This window comes from Loxodonta africana, chromosome 21, assembly GCF_030014295.1.
Source record: "Loxodonta africana isolate mLoxAfr1 chromosome 21, mLoxAfr1.hap2, whole genome shotgun sequence".
Classification (NCBI taxonomy): Eukaryota; Metazoa; Chordata; class Mammalia; order Proboscidea; family Elephantidae; genus Loxodonta; species Loxodonta africana.
The window spans coordinates 58,795,371-58,810,247 of NC_087362.1; the positions used below are offsets into that span (position 1 = coordinate 58,795,371).

Below are 14,877 nucleotides of genomic sequence, written 5' to 3' on the forward strand. Positions count from 1 at the left end.
ATAGGAGGCCTTGAGGTGGGGAAACTCTGGGTGACTAGAGGGTGAGGGCTTGCGGTAAGGGTCTCCAGGACAATTTTGAAAGGGTCCGAAGGCTCCAGGGCAGCAGTCCGTGGGTGGGGAACGTCCTGGGGTGAGCGCGTCAGGACACCTGAGCATGGGGCGATTTGGACCCGGGAGGGGGGCGGCGGGTAGCCGGGGGCGGGGCCGGCGCCGCCCGGCGGGTCCCCCCGCGCTGCAGGGGGCGCTGTGAGCCCGGGCGGTGCCTGGCCCGGCGGCGGTCGCTCCTAGCGAGCGCGGCCCCTTTTCCGGGTTTCCTCCTCCTCTCCTCCTTCTTCGCCGCCGCCGCTGCCCCTTTCCCGGCCGGCGGCTGCCGCTGCTGTTGCTACCGTCGCTGCTGCCGCCACCTTGGGGCCACCAGCCGAACCGAGGCCGCTGCGGAGCGCGAGCGCCGCCCGCCCAGCCACCCCGCCGGCCGCTCCTGGGCCGGGCCGGCCAGGCCGGCGCCCCCCGCGCCCCCAGCCCGTCCGCCCCCGCGGGCCCGGCCTGGCGCGGCCGCCCGTCGCCAGCGCCGCCGCGCTCTTCCTCCTCCTCCGGCGCCCCGCGGCCAGCCGCCGCCTCCGCCCGCCGCCCCGCGCCCCCTGCCGCGCCGCCGCCGCTGCTCTCTGCGCCCAGCGGCGCCCCCCGGTCCCGCCCGCCATGCCCGGCCCGGCCGCGGGCAGCAGGGCCCGGGTCTACGCCGAGGTGAACAGCCTGAGGAGCCGCGAGTACTGGGACTATGAGGCGCACGTCCCGAGCTGGGGGTAAAGCCGCCGCCGTCCCTCGCCGGCCCCCTGGCTCCCCCTCTCCCGCCCGGCTCCCTCTAGCGGGGACCGCACTCGTCCCCCGGCGATTCGCCGCTCCGCCTGCCCCTCTCCTGGGCCGGCTCTTCTCGGGTCTGGGGTGGGAGCAGCGTGCCTCCTCTCACGCATGTCCTTGTCCCCGTTTCCGACTCTCCCTTTTTTCCCACCTTTGCGAAGAACCCGTCTGCCTTCTCCAAGGAATGCTTTTTTCCTGGGGAGAAGTACAGGGTGCAGGGGCTAGAGCCTATGGAAGTGAGGGGGCAGCCCTTCCTCCTCGCACCTTTGGGTTTCTGCTGGGGTTGGAACTAAACAGCTGTCCCCCTGAGCTATTAAAATTCTCTGCTTTTTTCGTTTTTTCCTGAAATGGAGATAGATGGGTGAGAGAAAAATTTTTAAGGACGTCCAGATTCTCAAAGTAGGCGCTGTCTACCTTGAGGGTGTGAAATGAAGCAGGAGCGAGGGAGCCAGGGCTAGAGGGGCACCTTGTGGTCCTCCAGGATGGATGCTTTGGTCTCCCGCCAGACTGGCTCAGAGCGGTGCCTTTCTCCCTCATCCCCCCAAGTTATCAGGGACTAGTTAGGAGCTCTGTGCAGAGTGAAGGGAGCCAGGTCTATGTTGTGGCTTTCATTTAGGGATGTGTCGTGATGTGATGTATAGACACTTCCAAGTGCTTGATTAATGGAAGAGGCTGGATGAAGTGTATAGTGGACGTAGGCTTGGTTAACCCAAGTCCTGGCATTTATGTGTGTCTTTTGCCTTTCACAGTAATCAAGATGATTACCAACTGGTTCGAAAACTTGGTCGGGGAAAGTATAGTGAAGTATTTGAGGCCATTAACATCACCAACAATGAGAGAGTGGTTGTAAAAATTCTCAAGGTGAGTGTATTATGAGGGGCGTTAAAAATACTTTTTTTTCCACAGGTCAAAAGGATAGCTAGCTACTGCAGTCACATCCTAGAATAAGCAGTGCTGGCTCTCATTTTGCATACCATTTTTTGTCCGATGTCCCTCACTATTCCTTCCATCCCATTTTCCTGTGAATTTCCAAGAAAATATGCAGACTGATCTCAAATCTAAACATGATAGTTTAGGAACCATCCTTGATCTGAAATTTAAATTATGGGCTCCCAAAGCAAAAAATTCCAAAGGGACTCCATTTATTACGAAGTAAATGGATGTTCAGAGGAAAGAAAACCTTTTTCATGAGGCACCCATCAATCCAAGGGCAGCTGGAGCTTTTTGTCACCCTTGGTGCTCTGAGTTATTCCAGAAAGAACACTGGAAAAAATTGGAGCCACTTCAAAGATGAGTTTGAAGCTCAAGTGAAGGGAAACGCCTCAGTGGGTAGTCAAGTGTTTCTTCTACTTTAGTGGTAAAGTTTCAGGTGGGGTGGAAATGGTGAGCCAGTTATGCCGAAAAGGTTCATCGTTGTGTGTTAGCTAGTAAAAATGAAATTTGGAGCATAGGAGAGTGTATTTGTAATCACTGAGATGATAATTGGAACAAAATGGTCTTAAGATCTGGTTTAGTGGCATAAGTTTGATAACGATACACATTTTGTTATCTCATGAATGAAGACATTATCTTAATGAGCGTGAAGCATTGTCTAAACTTTCCTTTAGGTATGTGATCAGTTGTGTAGCTTTAATAATGTTTTACAGGGTGCACTGAAAAGTAACTCTTAAGATCTGTGATGGGCCCACATTATGGTCAGGTCATTTAATACCTGTACATACCATTTAGTGAAAGATTCAGAAGACTCAAGGGTAACATAAACACTTTACATATATGTAATTTCCAGTATGATCATTTTGCAGAGGTTTTGTCGAATAAGAATGTGAGATTAAAAATCTGTCTTAAGGGTAGTGGTAGCCCAGCTGTGTAGATAGTCCCTGTTGAATAGGAGGGGTCAGACTCATGGTGTCTGAAAATCACCTCTCGGCAAAGCGTTTGGCTCCATCACTCGGAACCATCCTAGTCTGGTGATGAAGGAGCAGAATAGCAGTAGAGAGAAATAGGCAGTTATTTGTGTTGTCAGAAACACTGGCAACAAGTTGATGTTAAAGGTGTGTAGTTGGACTTGCCTCTTCCCTAAATATGGGCTTCACCTAAAAAGTCACGGGTCCTTTTTTTTTTTTTTTTAAAAACAAATAAAATTTTCCCCAGAGGGGTCATCTGGGAAGCCATATAGTTTATTCCTTTATGTAGATAAGCCTAAATGTTTTTAATAAAAGCTGCTTCACATCTTTCTAGGAAGTAGGCAGGACATAAATTGAAATTAGAAATTTTCACATTCCACTACTATACATTCAGAAGAGTAAACTGCTGACTCTAAGGCAATTCTAGAAAAATGTCTAAACTTTTATGCAGTGACAGCACTTTTAGAATAAGCATGCAACCTCCCATGGTGTCCTTTTGAAAGAAATAGCAGTCAGGTGTAAGTGTAAATACCAGTGTGTTCATTTAGGACAGCATTACATTGCTCTTCTGTCAGCCTTCTAAAGGACTTCCTAGGGTCAGTTGCTGGATTGTTTTTCCCCTGCTCTAAATATTTTCAGGATATGTTTAGGGAACCCAGTATGGAAGCTATAGGTTATTTTTACAAATGGGCAGCCTAGGCACAAAGAAACTTTTCTAATATCATTATGTTGAAATGACCCTTCACTCAAGCTCCTGTTCCCTATCTTTTCCTGTCTCTTACTGTTCTCTTTAGCACTGGTTTGTAGGGTCTTAACACTGGGCAGAGTCTTCTGGAGTAAAACTTGGGAGGCAGGCCCCCTTGATGCTCAAATTAATGGAGTGTGTTGTTTCTCATCTCATTTTGACGCATATTTTTAGGGTGCAGTCTGGACCACCTCGTTTCCAATGGTGAAAACTACACTCACTTTTTTCTATTTTTCAAAGCCTTGTGGCACTCTTATCCAGATTTTGTTCAGGGTGTAAAGATGGGGTAAGAAACCACTAATGGTATCGTTTGTGGTTTTGTTCTGACAGGCTGAATTAGAGTAAATTAAAAGCTTTTAAAAAAAAAAAAGAAAGAAAGAACAGGGTCTGTATCCAAAGTTGTGCTATTCACATCAGTTGGAGTTATGACTAAGATCTATACTGTTGTGGTGTTTGATGGTAGGAAATTAAGTCCTTAACAGAGTACCAGCTGCTAGTAATTTAGGGGAAGCAAGAAAAAACTTTATATAGGCCTACTATATATCTGCAGGAAGGAACTTGATGTTTTAATGTGCACATAGTGACAGAGAGGGAGGGTGCATTCCCTTTATATCAATAACACTTCCAGCCAGTTCTTGCCAGTACATGAGAGTGGTTGGATGATGAGTGATCACTGAGGAATTTTATGGCATTTACTTTTCATCAGTAGATTTCCAAGTATTTTATTGATCGAAACATATTGGGGCTGTTAGGAGATTTTAGGAGTTTAGAAATTGGTGAGCAAGATTTTACTGTCTATCCTCCAGTGAAATTCTGAGGCTGAAATCAGTCAATAGGGAGGTTATATCTTTTTTGACAAATTGTTTCGAGGGAAAAAGAGAAGAAGAAGGGGAAATAGTACGAGTTTACATAGCAGGGCAGAAAGCCACTTTAATGCCTAGAGTTTCATCTTTTTATTCTAAAAAATCAAGTCTTCAGTTCCTCTGTAGCACCTCTTAAGAAGATGTACGCAGAAATAAAAGCATGTGGCTGTTTTTGACACCTTTCAACGTTTTGTGAGTACTGCCTACATATGGATTTCAGGCCTTCATGGGGTCCTTGTGATCCTTCAAATTAAACTGCTATTTCCTGAACAGAAGTTCAGAGCAATACCATTTTTAAAAATCAAGTGTATGGTGGTTTTGAACCGGTGTTACAGTGGCTTGGAAATTCCCATATAAGGCTGCCTGTTAATAGTCTTCTTTTATAGGCAGCCTGGCTACCAACCATTTTTCCCCAAAATTAATTCTCAAACTTTAAAAAAAAAAAAAGATGGTAATACAAGTTAGTTTTTTAAGCATGTTTAGCATATTTGTAGAATTTTGTGTTGGTGGGAGGTGGTGTTAAAAGGGGGATGAGATGATGACAGATCCTTTTTAGTTACTTCGTAGTGAGCTGGGGACTGTTGGGGTTCTATCAGCTGGTGGTTTCCTTAAGCTGATAGTGTGCTTTCTCCTTTTATTTTTACTTTTTTTGGGTTGTAGGCTGTCTTATCCTCTGTTTACTTAGACATCTTCTTCCTGAAACAGGACATCAGTAATAAATTATCTAGATCTTGGGGTAATTCTAGTTTGCACACATGTTTTCATAATGATATATAAGTAGCTAGGACAGTATTATTAATCAAAGTATTACATTAAAAATAGAAATTTTAAGAGTTGTATGTGAACTAGTTGTTGCGGTTTCTAATATTGTGGGGTCAGAGATGAATAGTGTGGTTAATTTATCTATGTTGAACAGAATCACAGAATGTGAGGAGCTTAGAAAGCTTTAGAGCCCAAATTCTTTTTACATGTTATCCAGGACCCAGAAGGAGGATGCCATTTGCTCAGGGTCACGTGCTTTGGGTAGAAGCATTAGTTTTAGAACCCTCCATACTCATCATGGAAACCCTGGTGGTGTAGAGCTGTGGCTGCTAACCAAAAGGTGGGCAGTTTGAATCCAGCAGGCACTCCTTGGAAACCATATGGGGGAGTTCTACTCTGTCCTGTAGGGTCGCTGTGAGTCAGAATCGACTTGACGGCAGCAGGTCTGTTTTGGTTGGTTTATACTGGTCATAGAGTCTTATTAAATGTGAGAAGCACAATTGGGACATTTGCTGGATATTTGATGTTTTGATGTAATGGACTGTACTAGAAGCGTTGAGGAACATTCACTAAAAGTCGACTAAAATTGATTTGTTTCTAATGATTTTTGGAGTTACTCTTCTGAAAGGGAATATCTGACTTTAGTAGGTTGCTAGTTGAAAGGTGGAATGGATGAATAGCCAGAGATCTGTTGGGACCCAGACAGGGGTTCTCAGTGATTTAAATCTACAGCAGCATGTTTAATGCATACATGAAATTTTAATTTACTGTTCAGTATTTTTATGCTTTTTAAACTCGTGCAGTTTTCCCAAGTTTCAACATGATAGCTGGCCAGAATTAGTGCACTCGGTTTTTTTTTTTTATAAGGTTTACCCATGTAATATATTAGAGTTCACTGGAGAATAAACCATGTCAAAAAGAATGTCTTGATTGAGTACCCATTTTTATGTGTAGAGCGTGGCCTAATTTCAGAATCTGCCACCTGATGGTCACGGTGACACAGTGTAAGAAGTACTATAAATGGGGGGCAAAGGACTTGGGTTCTAGAACCAGCTTCTCCATTTATATCCACTTGACCCTGTTTTCTCATCTGTAAAACGGCGGGTATGCGTTTCCTGGTTACCTCACAGTGTTGTTGGGAGAATCAAACGCGATATAGATAGATGGATAGGTAGGTAGAGGGATGACAGTGCTTTAGTAATCTACGAAGTGTTTATTCTTCCCAGAGGGAGTGTGTGCCAGAGAAGTAGACTGCCTGGATTTAGATGTTAACTCAGACACGTAGAAGCTCTATGACCTTGGGCAGTTACTTAAACTCTCTGTGCCTCAGTGTCCTTATGTTAAATGGCGTTCATAGTACTTTTATCTCAGAGGATTAAATGTGCTTAAAACAGTGCCTGGCACTTGGAAAGCAGTGAAATATAGTTCCAGTATTACAATTGGGCCAAGTGAATAATTTTAGAGGGCAGAACCACTGGTAGAAAGGGCTGTACCATTCTCTTGATAAGAGCCAAAAAGTCTGCTTCATGCCTGGCCTTTTTAATAAAATATTTTAAATGCTGAGAATAAACAGTTACTCTCAAGGAGTTTATAATACCATTGGAAAGATGGGACTTGAAAGGTTAGAGGAAACGTTGCTGTGAATAAATAACATTGCTCAGATAATATGCTTACATTTAGGTCAGCTGCGGTGGGTTTTAGAGATGCTACCAAGGTAATAAAATAAATGCTGTTATCCAGGCTGAACTTTTCTTCCTTACTCCATCCTTCTGCATTCTTGGCAACCATTGTTTATTGTAATTGTTTATTGCAGGTGATGAAATTAGTATCTTGGGCAATAAGAGGTTGGTAGTGGAATAAAAGTAACCCTGGAATTGAAATTCTGAGCCATATTTCTGCCTGTCTTGAAATCATCGATTCCGTTGTGTTAATATTTGCCAGGTTTTATTGAGGTCATAATTCTTACGCCTTTGGTAGATATAAGTTTGCAAATTCCATCACCATTAAATGCTGGTAGTTCAGCTCTTTCTCAAATCTGACTTTTTTTTTCCCTCCAAAGCAGCCCTGGGTAAATAAAGAGGACAGATAGTGCAGACTGTTGACTTTATCAACTTTTTACAAGCAGCCTGCGGCCTAATGTGTCTTCTGTTTTAGAATTTTAAAATGTTGGTAGATAAACAGTGCCTTACTCTTGGATTACTTGGAACAGGGTTTTCCTGAACAGCTGGCCTGGTCAGCACCTGGACAGAAACCTTCCAAAAAGGGTTTTTTCTTTTTAATTTTCAGAGCTCACACACAGAAAAAAACTTTATTATTATTATTTATTTATTTTTATTTTTATTGTACTTTAGATGCAGGTTTACAGAACAAACTAGTTTCTCATTCAACAGTTAGTACACCTATTGTTTTATGACATTGGCTAAGTACCCCACGACATGTCAACACTCTCCCTTCTCAACCTTGGGTTCCCTATTACCAGCATTCCTGTCCTCTCCTGCCTTCTAGTCCTTGCCCCAGGGCTCGTGTGCCCGTTTGGTCTCATTTTGTTTTGTGAGCCTGTCCAGTCTTTGGCTGCAGGGTGAACCTCGTGAGTGACTTCAATACTGAGCTGATAGGGTGTCCGGGGGCCATACTCTCAGGGTTTCTCCAAACTCTGTTAGGCCAGCAAGTCTGGTCTTTCTTTTTGAGTTAGAATTTTGTTCTGCATTTTTCTCCAGCTCTGTCTGGGACCTTCTATTATGAACCCTGTCAGAGCAGTCAGTGGTGGTAGCCAGGCACCATCTCGTTGTACTGGACTCAGTCTGGTGGAGGCCATGGTAGATGTGGCCCATTAGTCCTTTGGACTAATCTTTCCCTTGAATCTTTAGTTTTCTTCATTCTTCCTTGCTCCTGAAGGGGTGAGACCAGTGGAATATCTTAGATGGCTGCTCACAGACTTTTAAGACCCCAGACTCTACTCACCACAGTAGAATGTAAAACATTTTCTTTATAAACTGTGTTATGCCAGTTGAGCTAGATGTTCCCTGAGACCACAGTCTCCACAGCCCTCAGCCCAGGAATTCAGTCCCTCAGGGAGTTTGGATGTATCTATGGAGCTTCCATGACCTTGCCTTGTACAAGTGCACAGAAAATTTTAAATGTTTTTTCCCTCCCTTAAATATTCTAGGAGCCCTCGTGGTGCATTGGTTAAGAGCATGGCTGCTAATGGAAAGGTCAGGAGTTCAAGTCCACCAGTCACTCCTTGGGAACTCTATGGGGCAGTTCTGGTCTGTCCTATAGGGTCGATATGAGTCAAAATTGATGCGACAACAATAGGTTTGGTTTATTTTTGGTTTTAGGTGCCATTGAGTTGATTCTGATTTATAGTAACCCCATGTGACAGTAGAATGGTTGCCATAGGGTTTTCTCGGCTGTAATCTTTATGGGAGCAGTTTGCCAGGTCTTTCTCCTGTGGAGCCACTGGGTGGATTCGAACCTCCAGCCTTTTGGTTAGCAGCCGGGGGCTTAATTGTTGTGCCGCTAGAGCTCCTTATTTAATGGGTTACCCCCATACGAATTCACCAGTAGGAATGAAGGAAGGTTTTTTGGTGTATACGGGCTTCTGGTTACATTCATTTCTTTGTTACATTCCTACTGATCTGTAACTCCTTTCTAGTAGTGGATGACAGCTCTAGAATTTTATTACATTGAAAGCCATTGAATGATGTGGTAGCGTTGACTGAGTTTATAGATAAAAGATGATGAACCTTTGTTTTTCTTCTTAACTTTTTTGACATAGTGTCAGATTTACAGAAAAATTGCATGAATGGTAGAATTCCTTATATCTTTTGCCCAGATTCCACAATTTTAGCATTTGCCTTATTCTTCTCTACCGCCCTTTCTTTCTCTCTCTTCTTTCTTTAATGTTGTATACGTACATACATGCATATAAATTAGGTACTAAAAAAAAACCCATTGCTGTTGAGTTGACTCCGACTCATAGGGACCCTATAGGACAGAGGAGAACTGCCCCATAGGGTTTATGGCTGGTGGATTTGAACTCCTGACCTTTTGGTTAGCAGCCAAACTCTTAACCACTTCACCACCAGGGCTCCACATATATGTATACATACATGTGAAAAATATTTTTTCCTAAAGTGCTTTAAAAAAGTGCTTAGAAGTATGTAAATTGCTTAAGTGTGTATTTCCTAAAAACAAGGACAATTTCTTGTATAACCCCAAGTTGCCATGATCATAATAATCAGGAAATTAACATTGATACAGTGCTATTATCTAATCTGCAGCCTCCCTTCACTGTTGCCAATGGTACTAATGATGTTCTTTACAGCAAAAGAAAATCTCAGATCCTGTGTTGCAGTCAGTTGTCATATCTTTTTAATACGGAACAGTTGCTCAGTCTTCATGTATTTCACAAAATTGGCATTTTTGAAACAAATCAGAAAACCAAACCTGTTGCTGTTGAGTTGATTTTGACTCAGTGACCCTATAGGACAGAGTAGAATTGCGCTCTAGGTTTTCCAAGGCTGTAATAATTACAGAAGCAGACTACATCTTTCCCCCACAGAGCAGCTGCTGGGTTCTAGCCACCAACCTTTCGGTTAACAGGTGAGTGCTTAACCACTGTGCCACCAGGGCTCCTTTTTTGAAACTTACAGGCAAGTTATTTTGTAGTATGTCCTTCACATTGGGTCCCGGGGTATTTTTTAATCCATTTGTGCAGTGCTTTATTTTCCCAGAGCTCTGTAATTAGGAAGAAGGGAGTATGATTCTTAAGTGGAGATGGGGAAGGGACACAGCAACCAGACCTGCTTTGTTGAGAACCCTGACAAAGTGGAGAGAGTAGGCATGGTCATGGTAGCTGGCTTGGGAGGATGTGGCTGGATTCTAATCTCTCAATTGAACACCTTGTTATAGGTGATACAAGTGGCTCCCTGTTTCATATTTTTCTCTCCCTTTTGTTACATGTTCAAAGCTGTATCTTCTGACTCACAGTGACCCTGTAGGACAGAGTAGAACTGCCCCATAGAGTTTCCAAGGAACAGCTGGTAGATTTGAAACTGCCGACCTTTTGGTTAGCAGCCAAGCTCTTTACCACTGTACCACCAGGGCTCCAAAGCTATATCTTAACCAAACCAAAAACCAAACCCACTGGTGTCGAGTTGTTTGCGACTCATAGCAATCCTATAGGACAGAGCAGAACTGCCCCATAGAGTTTCCAAGGAGCACCTGGTGTATTCAGACTGCCAAACTCTTGGTTAGCAGCCGTAGCACTTAACCGCTATGCCACCAAGGTTTCCAAATCTATATCTTAGTGACCAAGAAAAAATGAAGTTTCTCTGGTGCATGTATATGTTATGTCTCCCCCCACTACCACTGACACACACACACGCTTTTTTCGTCCTGTTAATTGTTTCATGGCAAACTCACTGGCCTGTTTTTGCCTGTGCTGTTATAACAGTGTCCCGGTGATGGAATAGTCCTTTTCCTTCGTTAGCTTCTCCCTTTAGCTGCGCTTGGGAAACAGAAGCACAGTGGTTAATAGTGCGGCCTCTGGAGTCAGACCCACCTAGGTTTGAATCCTGTCCCTACTCCTTACTTGAACTGTTTGGCCTTGGGCAGATAGCTCAACTTTAGTTCCTCTCCTACATAGGGATTTCGTGAGGATTAAATATGCTTGTGTAAATTAAGCCCGGGTCCTACTGTTACTAAGTAAAAATTTGAAAATACTAAAGCTTACATTTCTTGGGTGCTTACTATGTTCCAGCCAGTGTTCTAAGCGCTTTATCAAACATACTTGAATGTGATAGGCTCTTATTTTTCCAGAACTACCTTTATTCTTCTTCAAATTCTTTCACCCATCTAAGACAAGAAATAACATGTAATGCTGGTATTTCTAATTAAGTTTAAATTTTTCTATCAAGGAGATCACAAAGTTAGCAGATAACAGAGGTTTTCAATCACTGCTGTATCAGAGGTCAATATTCTCCTTCGCTGATCCAGCATCTCTTTCTCTTGGAGTGGGATCCGTTGGGAAATTTTACTGGCTGTGTGCTGATCTCAGATTCTGGATATTAAGGAAATGGGAGTGGCGACAGGAAACAGGAGCCAGCAGCTGGGAAACAAGTTTGTAACTCGATGTCAGTGAACTGGTCTTTACTCTTAGAGGACAAAATTACATGTAACTCACTGGAAGAGCAGTTGTCTTACCATTTTGTTTCAGTTTTTCCATTTGTGAGTGCCTGACATACCGCTGCTCAGAGCTATAACATTTTCCATTTGGCAGCTGTCAAGTAAGCAAGCATTTTATTTTTAAAGTGTGACATGGGTCTTCAGAATTTTTAAGTGCCCTGAATGTAGCTGCTTAAAGATCTGACAGTAAGCTATGTGAGTCTATAAATTATTTAACTTAATCTTAAGGCTTCTGTAGGCAAGCTCATTTTATCTCAGTTATGTTCTCTTCTAATAAAGGCATGCTCTTTAATACCACATGGTGCAGGGTACTACATTAACCATTTAATTGGCTAACATTGTTTTAAAAGTTTCATTTATTAACTTCAAAAGGAGTCTCACTTCTGATTACTCTTGTGTATTTAAGCCAGTGAAGAAAAAGAAGATAAAACGAGAGGTTAAGATTCTGGAGAACCTTCGTGGTGGAACAAATATCATTAAGCTGATTGACACTGTAAAGGACCCTGTGGTAGGTGCCTGATGGTTGGGGGAGTGCACTAGTGGACTGTTGTGTTTGTGTGTGTGTGTAAGTAACATACCGAAACGCAGACTAAGGAGGAGTATCATTAAATACTGGGATGATTGTGTTTGTCTTTGCTGCTGAATAGTTTTGAAAACCAGGAAAATTCCTGGTAGCCTGGTGATAACAGTAGTCATCACTGCTTTTGTGGAACCCTTCCCTGGGTTTGTAACCTCATAATTTGATTGATCCCACAAATGTTTGTTGGATATCTCCGTGCGGACACCTGGCATAGAGAGCTGGGCAGGTCACAGCCCCAGCGTGTGGGGAAGCAGTCTTGCAGTTTCTCATACTAGACTTTAACTGAGTATCTGCCACTAGGACTCATCTCATTTCTGCAGATAAAATGAAAATATTTTTGTTAAAAGGCTTAATTCTTAGGCATTGTAGACACCCTTATTAATGTTGTTTTCACTCCCTGGGGAGTAGCTTAACCTTAAGTTTTGTTGATTAGCCAAGGTTGAAGACTCCCCTCTCCACACTTTTGTAGCATTTCTTCTCCCATTTTTGTTCTCCACTTGCTCTGCCTCAGATATCTCCTTGCTGTCCTCCCGCGATAGCTTTTTGTTTATTTAAGACATAAGTCTTTGCTTCTGTCTGCTAAAGATACCCTCATAATAGCAAATATTCATTGAACGCTTACCACGTGCCAGGCACCGTTCTGAGTATTATAGCACATCACGTAATCCTCACAGCACTCCATCAGGGTAGGCACCGTTATTGCCCACACTGTAAAGGTGAGAAAACTGCAGTCTACAGAGGTTAAGTAAGTTGCCCAAGATTACACAGTATTGTCGAACTGAAGAATAAAGTTTTTTCCTTTTGGACCCTGAAAAGACTGAGAGGGATGGTTGTATGCCAGATTACAATTGACAATAAAAATAATATCCCAGCCTCATTAGCTCAGATTGGTCTTAAGGATGACTAACCCTGGGCTATATAATCTTGGAAAATGGTCTGCATTAAAAATAAGCATTGTCCATTTAAAAAGGGCACTGCATAAAAATGTGGATTTTAGGAGAATTTTTTTAATGTGAGCCAGTATACCATATTATACCAGAAGCATCTTCAGTTTGCTTTTTTTTTTTTCAATTAACAGAACTTAATGATACCTGTCTTCTGTTTTTGCAGTGTGCTAAAGTTTGTGTGTGTGTGTATTTTACATGATATGTAAAACCAGTAAATTGAGGTAGACAAAAATCAACAGGGAACCCTTTCCCCTAACTTTTAGGGAAACAGGCTTGTTGCTCCACAGCCTGCAGAGAGATCTAGTGGTCTTAATAAAACACTTTAACCTTTGAGCTGGTGATGGATCATTTGATCACGGCTGCTGCTGGCACTGCTGCTTGGGCTCTGAGTTGTCCTAGCAAAGACCTGTGTGCATGTGCTGTGGCCTGTTTCCTAGGTAACTTTCACCTGCTTCCTTGAGCAAAACTTGCCAGCTGCAAAGATTTCCAATACGTTTTTCCTTTTTGCTTTCTATAGCCCTCTGAGCCCCTGCTTTTCTGGCGCTTTTGAAAACTTATTACCTCCAATTAGCATTATTTTACCTCACTTAAGTAAACCTGGTATTTGAAAATCTAGATGTACGCAAGGAAAAATTGAATGTGAGTTCTCATGCATTAAAAATTATAGTGCTTTTAAAATATTTGATTATGTATGAGTTTTTGGGAACATGTCTGTTTTGTAAGGTCAGACATTGTGTAATGTTCTCTAGCCAAGGCAGTAATTTTACATGGTGGCTTATTGGTAGTTTCATAGATGATTATATGAAATATTCCCAAGCCCTATGATGTTTCTGTCAAATGCGTCTGGCTTTAAACCAAGGTGAATATGCGTAATTCCTTTCGTAGTTGGCAAACCAGAACACTGTAGAGGATAAACTTTTATACAGCCTGCTAGGCTCATTGACATTTTTGATAAGTTGTTCAGAGAATGCGTTCTTTTTTTTTTACAAAAAACTTAGGAAAAATTTACAAAAGTAAAGTGACTCTCCATGTACCTGTCACCCACCTTTAGCAGGTAATCAGCTCATGGCCAACCTTGTTTCAGCTCTACCCCGCCCACTTCCTACCTCCCGCCATCCCCAGCTATGTTTAAGCAAATCCCAGGTATTGAAAAACATCCAGAGAGCACTTTCTCGTCAGCTTCTTCCTGATGAGTACATGTTCTTTTTCATCTAAGTGGGATTGGGTTCGGGGGTGGGGGCAGTGTGGCAGAAGCAAATTAGGTGTCTTGTTTGAGTATTTAAAAGCATTACTGTTCTCTCTTGCAGTCGAAGACACCAGCTTTGGTGTTTGAATACATCAACAATACAGATTTTAAGGTGTGTATACCTTTTCTTCCTGGGGGAAACGGGGCGGGGGGGTAGAGAGGTGGTGATGCGTCCTGTTAGTGCTCCAGAACACAAGGGGGCGGGAAGGGTTTGGTGAGAGAGTACAGTATGGAGGACGGACAGGATGCAGAAGATGGTCAGGGTTCTTGCATTTGGTGAAATTACTCACCACCCTTGCCTGGCTGACTCTAGGAGCAGCTGCTGGCCTGGTTCTAAGCTGATCTCTCATCTGTAACACTCCTGTTTTAGGCAAAACAGCTCGGTTGATGTTAACTTTGATTTTTATGTAAATCTTAAATTGCTCATAGTGATAAATAATGCAGGGCGTTTGTGCAAAGAAGCAGTACATTGGATTCAAGCTGTCAGATCGTGAGCGAGTGTGTTCGTGCTCGCTGTATACAGAACAAATGATACACAGCGGCTAGTTTAGAGTCACTGTGTTAAAATAGCCCTGTCCTGGGTTATTTACATATTCTCATATGTGCTGTACATGCTATTTTAGATTTTGAAGTGTTCTTTTCAAATGATAGTTTTAAACTGGTTTTTCATGAATTTGTTTTTGTTGTGGTTCAGACACTGAACCTCAGCCTTAACTTCTGATGAGATTTTTGGGGCCAGGCATATGGGACATGGTAGAAACCCATTTCTAGAGCATAATTTGAAAA

General features: G+C 42.9%; 1 protein-coding gene across 5 annotated transcripts in view; it reads left to right on the forward strand.

The window, feature by feature from the left end:
- Positions 1 to 673: 673 nt before the first annotated feature.
- CSNK2A2 (casein kinase 2 alpha 2) overlaps positions 674 to 14,877 on the forward strand; it is a 44,602-nt gene continuing 30,398 nt past the window's right edge. For all 5 annotated transcript variants that reach the window (XM_064273962.1, XM_003417066.3, XM_064273961.1 and 2 more), the window contains exons 1-4: positions 674 to 800; positions 1,605 to 1,716; positions 11,725 to 11,826; positions 14,153 to 14,203. In XM_064273962.1, the coding sequence (XP_064130032.1) occupies positions 697 to 800; positions 1,605 to 1,716; positions 11,725 to 11,826; positions 14,153 to 14,203 (369 nt within the window). In that variant the 5' untranslated portion in view covers positions 674 to 696. The remainder of the gene's footprint in view (positions 801 to 1,604; positions 1,717 to 11,724; positions 11,827 to 14,152; positions 14,204 to 14,877) is intronic.